Genomic DNA, 18,852 nt, shown 5'->3' on the forward strand with positions numbered 1-18,852 from the left:
GAAGTCCGAAATTAAAGGTAGCAGTGGCCACCACTGAAAATCTTCCTGTATCTGAGCCAGTAAAGGGGCATAGTTCAATCTAACCTGAATACCAAGATATGTAAACTTAAATGGGATGAGTTTGAATGTCAAGAACTGCAGGAACTGAATCAGAGAAATTAGAAATATAATGGACATTTTCCTGATTGCATGGAGAATGTTGCCCCTCTAAAGCTCATGTATAGGAATTGGCCTTTTAAGCCTCTCAACAAAATGCAGTTCCACTTTCACTATGTCCAGTTAATTAAAAATAAATAAATATCAAAAGCAGATTGATCTGTCTCAAGCTCAGAGGCATACAAAGATGTTGTGGAATGATGAGAGGTGGAGGCTTGCCGCAACTAATGGGCCAAAAGTTTGCTTGCTTTGTTGACACATTCATCAAAAGCATAGTACGCTTTAAATAAAAGTTCCTCGACATGCATGAATATAATCAAGCTGGTGAATTTGTTGACTCAAATGTGCATTTTGAAAGATCTGGTCACAACTTTAGTTTAAAACATTAAAAAAATCAACTAACCATGTTAACAGAGTGAGAAGAAGTAACAGTTCTGGCATTATGTCCAAGATGCCTATGTATTGTATTGTATTGCAGAGACATACACTGCTAAGCAGCCAGGACGGGCCTTCCCTTCTTGTAACAATACCTCCTGGCATTAGAGGCAATTGTGAGTCATTGTAGCCTCTCAGGTGGCCCCTTCCTGTAATAATACCTCCTGGCCTGAGAAGTGATAGTGAGTAGCCCCATTCACACTGCCCTTCGAGTGCGGGGATCCTGCGCCAATTCTCCGCATCCTCCTCTGTTTGAAAGTCTCAGATGTGGCGAGGGGTGAAATTTCGCTGCGCCTCTGATGCGCCTCCGGAGGTAGTATCAGAGGTGCAGTACCGAACCGAGGCGAACCAAACCACTGTGAATGGATAAGCCGGCGGCGCGGACCTGGTGCATGTCGATCTGATGGTGTTCACAGTAAACAGATTCTTCACTCATCAAATAAAAGAAAAATGACCCACAAAGCAATGTTACAGGACCAAACAACAGTAAAATAGTTCTGGTAGTGTCTTGGCAACTTATGAGGAAAAATAGTACCGCATTTATACGTGGATAAGTGTCTGTTGTCCTGTCTGTCCTACCAACTCTTCGTCACATTTCTGCCCGAAAAACAGCATCTGTCCCCGGCAAAAAAACTTTAACTCACCTAGTGTTTGTCACAGCGAAAAAAAGCCCTCCCAATCAAGACTTCAGTGACCTTTTCCCCAGAATACAGCATCCCTCAGCGCGAGTGAAATAGTCAGACAGCGCCCTGTTTACTGATGGTGATTATGTAATTATGTAATTTGGAGCGAAAAACGTAACTTTGTCACTTTCCAGGACTCATGGTGGGTCAGGATCTCAATCACAACATATGATTGTAAACAGTCAGTGATGGGAATAACGGCGTGAAAATAAACGGCGTTACTAACGGCGTTATTTTTTTCAGTAACGGGTAATCTAACTAATTACTATTTCCATTTTTACAACGCCGTTACCAACAATTAAATATGGCGCGTTATAAACTGAAGCTACTCGTTGAAGCTGTTGTAATCCGACTTGGCTCTCAGCCACAGGAGCTGCAAAGCTGAGTTGGGAGGGGCGAGACAACTGTATAAGTGATGATGATTGGCTAAGGTAGAGTAAGAGTTCGTAAGCTAATCAGAGGCAGTGTTCAGTTTACACACAAACCACACACGCACACAGCAGCCTCACACACACACAAACTAGCAGAGGTAAGCTGCAGCAATGGCGAGTCCGGAGGGAAAGTTGGCGTTTTCAAAGTGGAAGTACAGACACTACTTTAATCTCCTTGAGGTAAAAGGCAAGAATGTACATGTGAAGTGTACATTATGTCCCAGAGCAAAGTGTTTGTCTACATCGTTGTAAACAACTCTAATCTAATGAAGCATCTCTCAACGAGAGTTAAAGCACTCCATATTTAAACTGTGTACTTTTATTGTTAAGAAACTACTTAAACAGTACAGCATGTACAGAGAGTTAAAAGCACTTCATAATGTTACAGTGTATTTTTGTGATGAAGAAAATACTTGAAGTAGCCTACAGTATGTACAGAGAGTTAAAAGCACTTCATATTGTTACACTTTGTATTTTTGTGATGAAGAAAATACTTAAAGTACAGTATGTCTACCAGTTGTGGTCTGTTGAGGAGCAATAAATATTAAAGGCTGTGTGTAGGTACCTGTCTATGCAGTTCTACTCTATGCAACTGGCTTGTGAAACCTGTTTAGGAAAAAATCCAAATTCTTAGACATATTTAAACTTAAAAAAAAAAAAAAAAGTAACACAATAGTTACTTTCCCTGGTAACTAGTTACTTTTATAGTGGAGTAATTCAGTTACTAACTCAGTTACTTTTTGGGAGAAGTAACTAGTAACTATAACTAATTACTTTTTAAAAGTTACATGCCCAACACTGTAAACAGTCAGCGGGTACATGTTTAGATCTTCTCTTGGATCTGCAGCACCGACTTTCTGTGTGAATTACACACTGGTGCGTCTTTACGCCGGAGCTGCTTGGCTCTGTGTGAGCAAACAACGGCGGAGAATTAGTGAACTGCCGTTTCGGTGATATTGCGGTGACTCTGTGTAAAAAGGGCTAGTGACTGCAGTCTCTAGTGTGCCGCAAGAGAGGATGAGGAAGTCGAGCCGGCCGAAGGAAGTAGTTTACAGTCTCAGTTAGTTATTTAGTAAACACAAAGATGCAGAAGCTCCAGAAAAACGATGGTAACACTTTACAATAAGGGTCCATTACTTAACGTTAGTTAATGCATTATTAAGCATTAATTAACAGTTTAATAATAGTTTAATAACCATTATAATGTATTACTTAACATGAATTAACATATTAATAAATGCATTAATAATCAGTTAATTAATGTCTACTGCTCAGAGTTAATGAATGCATATTTAAGCTTTAAAAAAAGTTACATAATGTAATTAGTTACCCTAATGTATGCATTACTTAGTATTAATTAATACATTAGTTAATATATTAGTTAAACGTTAATAATGTCTCTAGTAATCATTTACTAATGGTGTACATGTTACCTGGATGGGCATTAATAAACAATTATTTAGAGTCTTAAGTAATCATTTACTAATGTTGTGCTGTGTATGTCATCAGGTAGCCCTTACCTAACCTTAAAGTGCGTGTAAAGCAGCAAAAAAATTGTGTTATGAGTTTGTCACACCACAGTAACATGTATCATTGACCACTGAGCCAAATTTTAAAGATTAAAAAAATTGCTAAGTATATAAAATCAGGTCTCAAAATCATGGAAAAACAAGCACTTCTCTCTGCTGTGAAACACTGGGGGCATGTCAGTTAGAGGCGCTAGAACCACGCCCACGCGCGGGAGGGGAGCCCTCTGTGTACTGCACAAGGACGTAGCCTACAGCAACAATGGAAGCTACTGCTAGCAGCATCATCTGAAGGACCCAGCCCTACCTGTTTGAGCCATCAGAGCCAGAAACTGACTCCGACACTGATAGTGCTCAGCCTCGTTCCTCACAGTCTCCATCAGAATAGTAATTTATTTCCCATTAAGTTAAACCCCAGTCTACATATAATTCCTTGCCATAGCTATATTGGTGCACATAAAATATTACCTGTGGATTATCATTGTGCTGTCAGATGGACTCCGCTCAGGGAATGAGGCCAAATCATGTCATGATTAAATGCAATAACATTTGCTAACATTACATGGGCATGACAGGATGCACGATGTCAAATCACTTTCAGGATTTGCACCTTCAGCAAAATGCATTTAATTAAACGAATACAATATTTATAACATAAGCACACACTTACACAGGCGGGCACGTAATGCCGGTGGCGGAGATGAGAGCACCTGCTGTCGGTGACGGGCACATAATGCCGGTGGTGATGGTAGCAGCCGCTGTCGGCGGGACGGGAGGATGCAAGCCGGGGGACGGAGATCCTCTCCGTTCGCCGACAGCAGGTGCTCTCATCTCCGGTGGCGGGCACATAATGCCGGTGGTGATGGTAGCAGCCGCTGTCGGCGGGACAGGAGGATGCAAGCCGGGGGACGGAGATCCTCTCCGTCCGCCGACAGTAGGTGCTCTCATCTCCGGTGGCGGGCAAATAATGCCGGTGGTGATGGTAGCAGCTGCTGTCGGCGGGACGGAGAGGATCAGGGACGGGCACGTAATGCTGGTGGCCGTGATGGTAGCAGCCGCTGTCGGCGGGACGGGAGGATGCAAGCCACGTTACGTAACGTGGCTATGATTTCTGACCCGCCCATTAAATCCTGAACACAGAAATGTTGAAACACAGTTTGGCAGCCTAGCTCCATAATTAAATTCTAAATGGTTGAATGGCTTTTTACATGTTTTAAGGAAATACATTTATAACCTCTTTAATGTGTTTAGAAGAAAATGGCTGAATTTGCTTTACACGGACTTTAAGTAAGGTATTACTTAACATAAGTAACCTGACATAAACCTTAATAAATATATAGGAGTGCCTCATAAGCATTACTTAACCATAGTTAACCATTAGTGAATGCTTTCTGGACACTTATTGTGAAGTGTAACACATGTATCCCTTAGGTAACAGATTATAAATGCTTAACTGCCTCATAAGCATTACTTAACCATAGTTAACCATTAGTGAATGCTTTGTGGACCCTTATTGCAAAGTGTAACACATGTATCCCTTAGGTAACAGATTATAAATGCTAAACTGCCTCATAAGCATTACTAAACCATAGTTAACCAATAATGAATGCTTTTTGGACCCTTATTGTAAAGTGTAACACACGTATCCCTTAGGTAATACATTATAAATGCTTAACTGCCTCATAACCATTACTTAACCATAGTTAACCACGTGCTGCGTTCACGACAACTCGGAACTCTGGTTTTTCCGACCTCCTACTTTAAAAAGTGCACCGACCAAATGTTGGTGCTCCCACTCAGGAATTCAGAGACTTCTTGGAGAATCAGTTGTCTGACATCACACAACAATGTCTAATGTCAATGTCTGGAAATTCTTTGAAGACAGAAATGGGAGTTTTCAATGGGGGGAAGCCAGAGTTCCGAGTTGTCCTGAACGCAGCATTAGCGTGCACCGGAACTCAGGAGTTATCGCGGTGAACAGTGGAACTGCCTTGTAAGAGTAGAGGTTTCTGGCGGGACGGACAGTACTTTTAACAGGATAGCCCAACATTATATCCATCCACCGAGCTGCACGTTTCATTTTAGTAGCACAGCATGTGTGGACAAATAAAGGAATTCTGATTCTGATTCTGATTCTGATTAATGTGTTACCTAAGGGATACGTGTGTTACACTTTACAATAAGGGTCCAAAAAGCCTTCAGTAATGGTTAACTATGGTTAAGTAAGATAGTGTTTCACATTTATAAACGGTATAAGGAAATCAAATCCTGCTTACGGAAGTAGCTTTAACTGGTAAATTAACAGTATCAATCTGAGACAGTTTTGAGATATTCTGCAAATCAACCATTTCTGTTAAATTGTATCATCTTTGTTCACAATACAATTAAGTGACCCAATTAGACTTAAACAATAACTTAAGAAGAGCAAATGTACACCATGTAACTAACAACTAACAGGTAAGCATACAATAGGCATGGTTAGCAACAGGTTAATTAGCCACAATTATTAGCATAACAAGCATGACTTATGTTTAGCATTCAAACTACATCCGGCACTCTTAAATTAACACAACAATGAGTAATTTGCATGTTTGGTTACTCACCTTAATCATTCACGCACAGTACCAGAGGAAGAGAGCAAAGAGGCTAAAGTCCACACAAACTCATATCATAGCTTCCAGCTCACGGAGAATTGACCACCTTGCCATGTTCCGCTTCTATGATATCATCCACAACTACAGCTATCAGAGAGGGCACTTTCTAAGAGGAAATTGGATGTTTTCCCCTTTTATTGCTTTTATAGATGGAATCATGGTCAATATACTGTAATTTGGCTTTTTTGACAAAAAATGTACATGCAAAAAACAACTCTTTCATGTCGAAGTTGCTGGGATCCACAGGTGAAGTCGTTCATTGTGGATTTCAAAAAGGACTCTGAACTGAACTCAGTTCCCCAGAATTCCCCAGTCTTCACACCTAGGTGCAAAATCTGCCAAGAGACCAGCTTTGAGCCACTATTGGTCAGGGTGACAGGTAGTCAAAACTCCAGGTCCTTCCTTTGTTCTCTCTCTTTTCCATGTCTGCCTGCCCTCTTTGCTCTTCAGAGCTCTTTTCAGCTCTGCCTCCACTGGGCTGCCCCCTAGTTCTCTTCTCCTGGATTCTTCTGGTCCGAACAGCTGCTGAGAGCTGCCAGCTGCAATTCCAGCAGACCTGCTCAGTTAGCACCAGCAAGCCTGGGCCTGGCATCAAATCACACACCCATACACCTTCAGCCTGGACCATAACACACCTATGTGTGATATTAGTGAGCACATGTTGTGAGCACCACCATAGTCCAACCCTTGTTGGTGATCTTGTAGTCCCCTTTGATCAGCCATATAGTTTGGAGTCTTCCTTTGTCTATGCCATGTGGCATGGTACTTACGTGGAACCCTAGCCACCATTTTGCTTTTGTTCTTCCAGACACCCCCCCCCCCCCCCCCCCCCCCCCACACACACACACACACACACACACACACACACGTATATACTTTAGTACATGTAAGTTAGATGGTGTGTTTTCACCTTTGTGTTATAAGACTTTTGAACCTACATGCTGTCTATTTAATATTGCACAAGAGTGAATGTTGCCAACCTCTACTCTGTCAAGGACTCCAAAATCCTTCAACCATTACAGCTGTAAATTTGATCTTATTATTTATTTATCATAATTAATGATTATCTCTGATAATCATTAATTATTATTATAGATAGCCAAATTTAACCCAAAACTCCCTATTAATGTTTCGTGAAAGCACAACAAAGTGAAGTGAGTTCTACTCAATCAGGCTTGCACATCTGGACACTGTAATTTTACTCCATTCTTCTTTGCAAAACTGCTCAAGCTTTGTAGGGTTGCATGGGGATTAGGTGTGAACAACCCTGCCGCAAATACTCTATTGGATCCCATCCCATGAAGCTTTGACTGGTGAAGAACCCAGCAACAGTTGTTGTATGCAGAGTCTCTCCCAGCTCAGCTGCTGTAGCTCAGAGTAGTCATAGGTGTCTTGGTGGCCTCCCTCACCTGTCTCCTTCTTGCACGGTCACTCAGTTTGTGAGGACGGCCTGCTCTAGGCAGATTTACACATGTTCCATATTACTTCTATTTCATAATGATGGATTTAACTGAACTCCAGGGGTGGTTCAGTGGCTTAGAAATGTTTTTGTATCCATCCCCTGACTTATACTTTTCAGTAACCTTTTCACAGAGTTGCTTGGAGTGTTCTTTTGTCTTCATGGTGTAATTGTAGACAGGAATACTGATTAACCAGTGACTGGACCTTCAGACACAGGTGTTTTTATACTACAATCACTTGAAACAAATTCACTGCACTCAGGTGATCTCCATTTCACTAATTGTGAGACTACTAGCACCTATTGGCTGGACCTCTGTTGAAGTAGGTCAGTCACTTTAAAGGGGGTAAATACTTATGCAATTCATTTTTTTACATTATATATTTTTAATTAATTGACATTACTTTGTAGGAATCTATTAAAGAGTTTTTACTTTTTGTCAAAAAATTATATCGACCACAATTCCATGAATAACAGCAGTGCTGACTGAGCACGTTGCATTTCCTGTGTCTAGCCTACTTAGAAACAAACAAACAAAAAAAGTCAACTGGAAATTTTTATTTTTAAATAGAAATGTTTTTTTTAATTTCCATTGCATATGGAGGTAAAGGAAATTGGTGTGAAACAACAAAACTAATTCAATGAAAAATATAATTTTGCGGGCCTGATGATATATATTTGACAGCAGGTTGGAGATATAGTGCATCTGTTGCATGCGATGGGTGACAAAAAAACCTGACTGATTCGATAGTGTCTAGACATAGATATAGTGCCTATATCAAGACATGCTAGACATGCTAGATATAGGCAAATAAAGGCACAGAAAAAAACACATGGCTCAACTTGTAGCCAATGGCTCCTCAAAGGCAACATTACACTTCCTGCTTGCATCCCCCACAGTGTGTTAAAGAACTCTCATTCCTAAACTGTTACACACAGGGAACAGAGTGCCCAAAAACCCAGATATTTCAGTAGATACAGTGGTAACTTAAAGAAATTGTTCAAAAACTGGTTTTTGTTTAGTTTTTCATTTAATCATTGTCACAAATTATGTCCAGGGAATCTTTCATCCTGATTATCCAGTTGTCACACGACAAGTTTTAAGACATACTTTTGACAGAAAATACTGGAAAACACATAATATTGATAAACAATTTATTTTATTGAAATTATAAACATAATGTAAATTAAAATTATATAGATTTGTCTTGATCTGATTCCCACTCTATTATATAACTAGCAAGTCATTTTATAATGAAAACGAGCATGTCCTGTGTAAACAATGCACAACTTGGTGAGTCCTTTCCTCTGATGAGTTCATAATCTAGCCCCACTGCATGTTAGGTAATACTTTACGTTGGTGTACAGAAAACTCTCGCACCCCATGTCATTTTGGAATGAAAGATGTTGACAATGTTATTAAAACACCTGTAGTAGGTTAACCATTAGTTTACCCATCCATCTGGCATCAGAAGACTCCACATTATCTCCACAGCGAACAGAACCAAGCAGCTCCGGCGTAAAACCGCACCAGTGTGTCAATTCATACAGCACACCGGTGCTGCGGATCCTAAACAGGTGTGACGGTACACATGATGACATTGAGATCTGTGTGGTTTTTTCAACATGTTTCCCCCGTTTCCCACCTGATAATCTAAACATGTATCAGCCGACTGTTTATAATCATATGGATGCAGTTATAACGTGTTACAATTGAGATCCTGACCCACCATGCATCTTGGAAGTGACAAAGTTATGTTTTTTGCTCTAACTTACTTAATCGGCATCAGTAAACAGGACACTGTCTCACTCGCGGGGAGGGATGCTGTTTTCTGGGGGAAAGTTCACTGAACTCTCGGTCGGAAGAGAAGTTTTTTGCCTGTTTTTAGGCAGAAATGTGTAGATGAGGAAGAAAATACACATTCAGAGTGACGTCTGAGAAGTGCCCTCTGACCACCAGACATAAATGTTGATTCCTGTCTGTCTCTTAAACCCTGTAGATACACATTTGCGTAACACCAGTTAATCAATGGATAGTTAATCAATGGACAGACGATTTGATCACTATGTTAAATGTGTGCCCCCATACTTCCCCCACCCCCTGCTGATCACACTCTCCAAAGAGCAGACCCTCCTCCCTTTGCAGGTCTTTTGCATACCTATTGTTTGAACCTGATTGAATCTTCTTTGTTCTTACTGTATAAAATGCATCTGTTTCATTTGCTCTGGGTTCACTCACCAGCTCAGATCCGCTCTGTGCCTGTCAGTCCACCAGTCTACCGGTCGACTTTGAATAAACACATCACCACAGCAAACTACTCAACTGGACTTGAATGATTTCTTCAACATAGAACAGACAGGATGACAGACAGGATGACAGACACTTCTCCACGTATAACTGCAGGATTTTTTTACTCACATAAGTTGCCAAAGACACTACTAGTTACCACATTACTGTTGTTTGGTCCTGTAACGTTGCTTTGTGGGTCATTTCTCTTTACTTTCTCTTCTTTAGTTGTCAGACTGTGAACACCATCAGACCAACACACCCTCTTTTCCTTTCACACAGACGCCAGCTCGTCTCTGCTGCAGCTCTGATACTACCTCTGGAGGGACATCAGAGCCGCAGCGAAACTGTCCCTCCTCTCTGCTTCTGAAACTTTCACACAGAGCCCAAAGGACACTAAAAGACAACACCCATCCCAGCCACAGTCTGTTCACCCTGTTGCTATCAGGCAAAAGATTCAGAAGTATCTATTGGCATACCACTAGACTACAGAGCAGCGTCTTTCCTCAAGCTGTGAGACAGCATCTTCCACACTCCATTGTATAAAAGTTTTTCTTTTAGTTACGTGGCATAAAGGGACTAAACTCAGTTTTGTTTGATAACCCTGGTGTTGTAAAATGACAAATAAATTAACATTTACCTTCACCTGCATGTACCATGCACCACGGTTCTACGGTGATGACTCAGCTTCTCCACATTACTGATAACTGTGCCACTGAGGCTGGATTTACTATTTAACTGAAAATTAGATATAGTAATGTGGTTTGGTTGTGCTATATAAGGGAAGAAATCATTCTCCAACAGTAAAAAAACACATGATTTTGAAAGCAGATGCGCTATGTGAATGCTACTGAAAAATCTAGTAGCCTCACTACATTTAGTGATGTTACTCTCAAACACTAGTTGTTGATATTTAACAATGCTGTCCTTACAAGTGTCTATTAATTTTCTTTAAATTCACTAATTTCTTTTGTCTCATCATTATGCTTCTTCTATTGCTCAGGTAATTTTGAACAAGCCAATGAGGAGCTGAGGGGAATTATCAAGAAGATTTGGAAGCGAACCAGTATGAAATTGCTGGATCAAGTCATCCCACCTATAGGAGGTCAGTAGAATAAAAACACACCCACATCCCTTAATTTTTGCAGGTGTTGGGACACTATATGCTGCACCACCAAAGCAAAAATTAGCCTTGATCTCAGTCCCAATCTTCTTGAATTCTGTATGGACTTGAAAAGTTTTGACCGCAAATTATTTTCTTCATGTGTCCTTAAAGGATAACTACCGTTTTTTACAACCTGGACCTTATTTCTAGCAAAATATATTATCATTTACTCACACAGATAACTCTGGTGTCATTTGGCGTCGTTCGGACGAAATTAGATCCAGTGTAGCGCCGGTATATCCATATAATGCGAGTGACGGGGCACCGAAACACAGCCTCTACATAACGCATTATCTGCCACGAAACTAGTTCATTTCACCAATATTTTGTTACGATACGCTAGCGCTATTCCCCTCTGAGTCCGGGCTCGTCTGTTGTCAACATCCGGGGTCTGTAGGTTGCCCTACTATCTCTGACCTGGAAGATGTCATCTCTGAGCTGCGCGTGCACCCGCGATAGCCGGCTTGTTTACCTGTAGCTGCTACTGCTAGTTTGACCCCGGATGTTGATAAGTAAGTAAAGTAAATGATCATATATTTTGCTAGAAATAAGGTCCAGGTTGTAAAAAACGGTAGTTATCCTTTAAAGGGGAAATATTATGCAAAACTCACTTTTTCCTTGCTTTAGTATGTATATTTGCCTCCCCACCCCTTAAGCATGAGTTTTGACAACTATGTCAATACTTTGTACCTGGCAGAGTCAGGAATTGAGTCTCTAAATGAGCCGTTTGGATTTCGATTGGATTGTTACGTAACAATCCGGTCTTTTGCATACTCCCTGCCCTCGCACTGGGTATCTCCTCCCACATTACGCCAGCTACCTGAACGAGGATCCACCATTTTCTCATTCTCGCTAACTTGTATGCGACAGCCTGACCGCTATCATGTACAACCCGAAAGCCAAGCACTGCTGCTCTGTCGTCAGATGCACGGATCCTCATGTTTCGCTACATCGCCTCCCTACCAAAGAGGATATCAGAGCGAAGAGGCTACATTTTATTTATCAGGGTCCCAGCTTCAGTGAGCAGAAGCGTTATGGTCTGTGCCAGTCACTTCACGCCAGACTGTTTCAGCAACCAGGGTCAGCATAACGCTGGACTGGCAACGAGATTGTCCCTTAAAAGATGGATCCATACCCACTGTCAATGATGGAACTGTAAGTATTTAAAAAACAGTATAGTTTGTGTTACTTTGGCCGTTTAGCACATGAGCTAACGCTAACCGTGGATGTAAATATGAGGCTGAACTAACATTACATGTGAAGTTATCAACGTTGGGCTTACTGGCCGTAGGATTCACGATTATGTTAATGTTACGAAACGTTAATGTGTCATATCAGCACTCTTTTAAAACAGGACGGTGAATTGAGAAAATGAATTAGGATATTGAGATTTTATCGCTTCTAACCGGCCGGTGAACCACTGCTCGGCCGTGAACATGGGGAGGAGACGGGGTGAAATGTCTCAGTTGTTCGCGGACAGTGAGCTGCTGCTCCACTGTGAACAAACAGAGGAGACGGTGTGAAATCGTCTCAGTGTGTGTCAGTTGTTCGCGGACGTTTAGCTGCTGTTCCGCGGTGAACACGCAGAGGAAACGGTATGAACTGGTCTCTGTTATTCACGGCCAGTGAGCTACATTAATTCATTAGCATGTTGTGCTTAAGGACAGTGTGTAAGCAAACTTCTAGAAGAGTGTCTTGTCTGAATGCACTGCTGACTGTGTGACAGCCCGAGGAGCTGCTGTAGTTTGGCAGATGTCATGGCTCTGGGAGACTGTCCTCTGACCGTTTTCCTGTGTGTTGGTATACAACACACAGCCGTAGCATTAGCTGTAGGCTACAGCTAACGGCACAGCTAATGCTACAGCCTGTAGCGTTAGCTGCTGGCATGAGAGACCAGACCTGAGAGTACCAAAATGTTATCTGCAGTAAAGCAATCATTACTTTATTTTGGAGCCGGAGACAGGGGCTACCTGCTACATGTCTGCTGTGCTACTATCAGTTATATGCAGACATGGACACAGAAAAGTTGCTTCGAGTTGTGTATTGCTCGTTGCCATGGTCACGCGATGACGTCCTCACGTCTTCCGGCCGGCAGGAAGAAGTGGGCGGCGCACGCAGTAACTCATTAGCATTAAAGGGAAAGGCACTGAAACCGGCCGCTTAGAGCAGGGCTGTGAAACTGGTGTGTAAACAACCCTGCTGTGCTCAATCCTTCGTTTTTTTCGACCAAAGCATGTTACTATCATTTCATTTAGACATCAAGGAACCATGTCAACAAGCAGAAATGAGCATAATATGTCACCTTTAAATCATATGCAAGCAGTGCTGAATGGGCCCTCACACCTTTGTGTACGTCAAAGTCTGCAGCAGCTGCAGCGTCATTCCTGGACAATGCCAAGTCAACACAGCTCTCAATTTTTGTGTTTTCTGCATATAAAAGAGTTTCATATCACGTCCTGTGCCCACTATGTGGCAATTGAGAGCACCCACTGAGGATACTTTATGTTCCAGCATAATAAGTTGAGTCAAGTCACACCATCCACATCTCATGTAAATCAAGTCAATCAATTAATATTTCATTGATTGTTGAGACTTATGGGACTTAGGCAAAAACAAGTCCCATGAAGAAAAGTGCTAATTCCGCTGAAAATGAAAAACATTTTCTTGTTAAAATAATCATGGTTGATCATATGTGGGTATTTTGCACAAATGAAACCTTTTTTACATATGTTTGTTTTTAATTTTATATTATATGTCAGCCCAGTACCCACATAATCATCCATCCATCCATCCATTTTCTTCCGCTTATCCGGGGCCGGGTCGCGGGGGCAGCTGCCTGAGCAGGGACACCCAGACTTCCCTCTCCCCAGACACTTCCTCCAGCTCTTCCGGGAGGATCCCAAGGCGTTCCCAGGCCAGCCGGGTGGCATAGTCACTCCAGCGTGTCCTGGGTCTTCCTCTGGGTCTCCTCCCCCCGGTGGGGCATGCCTGGAACACCTCCCGAGGGAGGCGTCCAGGGGGCATCCGATACAGATGCCCAAGCCACCTCAGCTGACTCCTCTCGATGTGGAGGAGCAGCGGCTCTACTCCGAGCTCCTCCCGTGTGGCGGAGCTCCTCACCCTATCTCTAAGGGAGCGCCCCACCACCCTGCGAAGGAAACTCATTTCGGCCGCTTGTATCCGGGATCTTATTCTTTCGGTCACGACCCAAAGTTCGTGACCATAGGTGAGGGTAGGAACATAGATTGATCGGTAAATCGAGAGCCTCGCCTTACGGCTCAGCTCTCTCTTCACCACGACGGACCGATACAACGACCGCATTACTGCGGCCGCCGCACCGATCCGCCTATCAACCTCACGCTCCATCCTTCCCTCACTCGTGAACAAGACCCCAAGATACTTGAACTCCTCCACTTGAGGCAGGATCTCTCCCCCAACCCGGAGGGAGCAAGCCACCTTTTTCCGGTCGAGAACCATGGCCTCAGACTTGGAGGTGCTGATTCTCATCCCAGCCGCTTCACACTCGGCTGCAAACCGCCCCAGAACATGCTGGAGGTCCTGGCCCGAAGGAGCCAACAAGACAACATCATCCGCAAAAAGCAGGGATGAAATCCTGTGGCTCCCGAACCAGATCCCCTCCGGCCCATGACTGCGCCTAGAAATTCTGTCCATAAATATAATGAACAGAACCGGTGACAAAGGGCAGCCCTGCCGGAGTCCAACATGCACCGGGAACAGGTCTGACTTACTGCCGGCAATGTGAACCAGACTCCTGCTCCGGTCGTACAGGGACCGCACAGCCCTTAGCAGAGGGCCGCCGACCCCGTACTCCCGGAGCACCTCCCACAGAATGCCACGGGGGACACGGTCGAATGCCTTCTCCAAGTCCACAAAACACATGTGGACTGGTTGGGCAAACTCCCATGAACCCTCGAGCACCCTGCGGAGGGTATAGAGCTGGTCCAGCGTTCCGCGGCCAGGACGAAAACCGCATTGTTCCTCCTGAATCCGAGGTTCGACTATCGGCCGAATTCTCCTCTCCAGTACCCTAGAATAGACTTTACCAGGGAGGCTGAGGAGTGTGATCCCCCGATAGTTGGAACACACCCTCCGGTCCCCCTTTTTGAATAGAGGGACCACCACCCCGGTCTGCCATTCCAGAGGCACCGTCCCCGACTGCCATGCGATGTTGCAGAGACGTGTCAGCCAAGACAGCCCCACAACATCCAGAGACTTGAGGTACGCAGGGTGGATCTCATCCACCCCCGGTGCTTTGCCACTGGGCAGCTCCCGAACTACCTCAGTGACTTCAGCTTGGGTGATGCATGAATCCACCTCCGAGTCCCCAGCCTCTGCTTCCTCTATGGAAGGCATGTCAGTGGGATTGAGGAGATCCTCGAAGTATTCCTTCCACCGCCCGACGATATCCCCAGTCGAGGTCAACAGCTCCCCACCTCCACCGTAGACAGTGTTGGTGGAGGGCTGCTTCCCCTTCCTGAGGCGCCGGATGGTTTGCCAGAATTTCCTCGAGGCCGACCGGTAGTCCTCCTCCATGGCCTCCCCTCCCACATAATCAGTTGTCCCAAAACAAGAGAATAGCATTTCAATTTGACAAAAACTGTGAAAAAATTTAAAATGTATAATACATACTCCAGATGAAAGAGGAGAATGTAAAACATCTTTAAAACTAAAAGCAGTGAATTTCTAACAGTGTTATTCTTATTTTGTGGTAGCTCAAAATGTGTCTCTAGTTTTTGTCAACACCGTCATATATTTAGGAAAAAGCAATAAAATCAGCTGTCACAACCATGACATGTCAACACCATCTCTTTTGTATAGAAAGGACTATTTTAAATTATGACATGTATGCATTAGAAAAAGAAGCCAGAGGCAGCAAGCAAACAGAAAAAAAACAAGTGTGTTTTTGTCACCACCATCACTGTCAGATTTGCTGTCTGACGGTGGTGACACAAAAACATCTAAATCGTCCCTAAATGGGACCTTAATATAATTTAGGATCACAATAAACAGTAATATTGCTTGTAATGTTTAATTTTAACCTCTTTATTTATAATATATATGATTTCTCTTTTATCTCTTCCACAAACAGGCCTACGTACCCCAACATGAATATGACCCACGACTAACACTGTAAATGAATGTAGTTGCACCATTTCACAACCATTTTATAAATTTTCACCAAACTTTTACCAAATTAAACATAATTAATTTCATAGTCACTAATTTAATGGTAATTCCATTCAATTCTGACTTTTCATTTGTTTATTTGAGGCAGTTATGGCAAGACAGCAGCTATCTGTAGAGGGGTGATGTAAAAGACGATGCCCAAAATTTCAAAAGATCAGAGCTTTGAAAAATTAACGTATAACAAACAAACTGAAAACCCTTTGCAAATTGACTACTGAGTACTCGTGTAATATTGTTGCATTGACTACTGATTGACTTCTGACTACTGATTGACTATATTGTTGCATTAACTACTGAGCGCTCATGTCTAACAAGACTAGTACAGAGACAAGACCCTCATCACATGTGATTAAGAGATCATTTGCAACTTTAACCAATGCTGTTTCTGTGCTATGATGCACTCTATAACCTGATTGTAAATTTTCATGTAAACTATTGTTATGCAGAAAGTCATAAGCAGATGGCAACTGTTTTCTCAAGAATCTTTGAGAAAAAGGGAAGATATCTAACCTTCCCTTTTTCTCAAAGATTCTTGAGAAAACAGTCTACAGTTGGCTAAAATCTCTGGATCAAGTATCAGCTTTTTAAGAAGTGTTTTAATTACAGCTACTTTAAAAGGACTATGGTACATATCCTGTTAATAGGGACAGATTAATCATGTCGAGTATAGAAGTACTAAGTAAAGGTTAAGCTTCTTTAAGCAATTTAGTTAGGATTGGATCTAATAGACTTTAAGATTAAGATGGGTTAAGATGAAGAAATCATTGAAGTTAGCTGGTGAAGGTCAATGGTAGAATATAATTTGAAATATATATATGGTTTTACAGCTGTTTCTGAGGGTTCTGTGTGAGAGGCTAAATTGGTACTATCTGACATCAGAAGGTGATTCATTTTGTCTCTATTAAGCAGAAGTTTGTCATTAAAGAAGCCCATAAAGTCATTACTGCTGAGTGTTATAGGAATACAAGGATCAATATAGGTATGACTCTCAAATCAAATCAAATCAAATCAAATTTTATTTGTATAGCCCAAATTCACAAATCACAGTTTGCCTCAGAGGGCTTTACAATCTGTACAGAGACGACACCCTCTGTCCTTCGACCCTCGATTCGAGTGAGGAAAAACTTGCCCCCCAAAAAAAAGGCCCTTTTATCAGGGAAAAAAAATGCGGAAGAAACCTCAGGGAGAGCCACAGAGGAGGGATCCCTCTCCCAGGACGGACAGACGTGCAATAGATGTCGCATGTACAGAGCAGATCAACGAGATCACAATGTATTCAATTATAAGCAATGGTTGACAGGAGTGAAAGTACATAAAGATGTATTACAGCAATAATAATGAAATGCACATGGAAATGTGATTACTCGTGATAACAGTAGTAGTGATTAATGGTAAGGATAGTATGTAGTAATGCATTACAATAATAGTAGTGGAACGTATGTAACAGATGTGACTAATATTAGCGACAGTAGTGGTGGGTGTCAGGCAGGGTCATGGCAGTAGGCGCATCCACGATCCGGCAGGGTCATAGCAGTAGGCGCATCCACGATCAGGCAGGGCCATAGCAGTAGGCGCATCCACGATCAGGCAGGGCCATAGCAGTGGGCGCATCCACGATCAGGCAGGGCCATAGCAGTGGGCGCATCCACAATCCACGACCCGGGCGCGGCCAGGATCCATGGGAGCCTGTAGGACTAGAAAGCACAAGGACTCCGGGGAAGAAGTAAGTCAGTGACATGCAGAGATGGGGCATGTATACAGGCATAATGTATACAGATGGAGAGGAGAGGAGAGGGGAGGAGAGAGAAGCTCAGTGTGTCATTGTCCCCCGGACTAGGCCTATAGCAGCATAACTAAGAGCTGGCCTGTCCTGGACCAGCTCTAACTATAAGCTCTATCGAAAAGGAAGGTCTTAAGTCTACTCTTAAAGGTAGAGAGGGTGTCCGCCTCCCGGACCAAAACAGGAAGATGGTTCCACAGAAGAGGAGCTTGATAGCTGAAGGCTCTGGCTCCCATTCTACTTTTGGAGACTTTAGGAACTACAAGTAATCCTGCGTTCTGGGAGCGTAATGCTCTAGTTGGGTGATAGGGTAGTATGAGCTCCTGGAGATATGATGGTGCCTGACCATTAACAGCTTTGTAAGTTAGGAGAAGGATTTTAAACTCTATTCTTGATTTTACAGGGAGCCAGTGCAGAGAGGCCAATACAGGAGTAATATGATCTCTTTTCTAAGTTCCTGTCAGTACACGTGCTGCAGCATTCTGGACCAGCTGGAGACTCTTTAGAGACTTGTTAGGGCAGCCTGATAATAGAGAATTACAATAGTCCAGCCTGGAAGTAACAAATGCATGGACTAGCTTTTCTGCGTCTTTTTGAGACAGGATGGGCCTGATTTTTGCAATGTTACGTAGATGAAAAAATGCAGACCTTGAAATTTGTTTTATGTGGGAGTTGAAGGACATATCTTGATCAAAGATAACTCCCAGATTTCTGACGGTGGTGCTGGAGGCCAAGTTAATGCCATCCAAACTCGCTATATCATTAGATAATGCATCTCTAAGGTGTTTAGGACCAAGTACTATAACTTCGGTTTTATCTGAGTTTAACAGCAGAAAATTGCAGGTCATCCAGGTCTTAATGTCCTTGAGACATGCATGGAGTTTAGTAAGCTGATTAGTTTCATTTGGCTTTATTGATAGGTATAACTGTGTATCATCTGCATAACAATGAAAGTTTATGGAGTGTTTCCGAATTATATTTCCTAGAGGGAGCATATATAAGGTGAATAGTATGGGTCCAAGCACGGAGCCTTGAGGAACACCATGACTAACCTTGGTATACAGGGAT

At 42.7% G+C, this 18,852-nt stretch overlaps 1 protein-coding gene across 1 annotated transcript in view; it reads left to right on the forward strand.

The window, feature by feature from the left end:
* LOC311253685 (dihydropyridine-sensitive L-type skeletal muscle calcium channel subunit alpha-1-like) overlaps window positions 1–18,852 on the forward strand; it is a 344,036-nt gene that overhangs the window by 270,043 nt on the left and 55,141 nt on the right. Inside the window, exon 38 of the mRNA XM_084347719.1 lies at window positions 10,635–10,736. Within this exon, the coding sequence (XP_084203845.1) occupies window positions 10,635–10,736 (102 nt within the window). The remainder of the gene's footprint in view (window positions 1–10,634; window positions 10,737–18,852) is intronic.

The sequence above is a fragment of the Pagrus pagrus genome (assembly GCF_965226575.1).
Source record: "Pagrus pagrus genome assembly, chromosome: 3".
Taxonomy (NCBI): Eukaryota; Metazoa; Chordata; class Actinopteri; order Spariformes; family Sparidae; genus Pagrus; species Pagrus pagrus.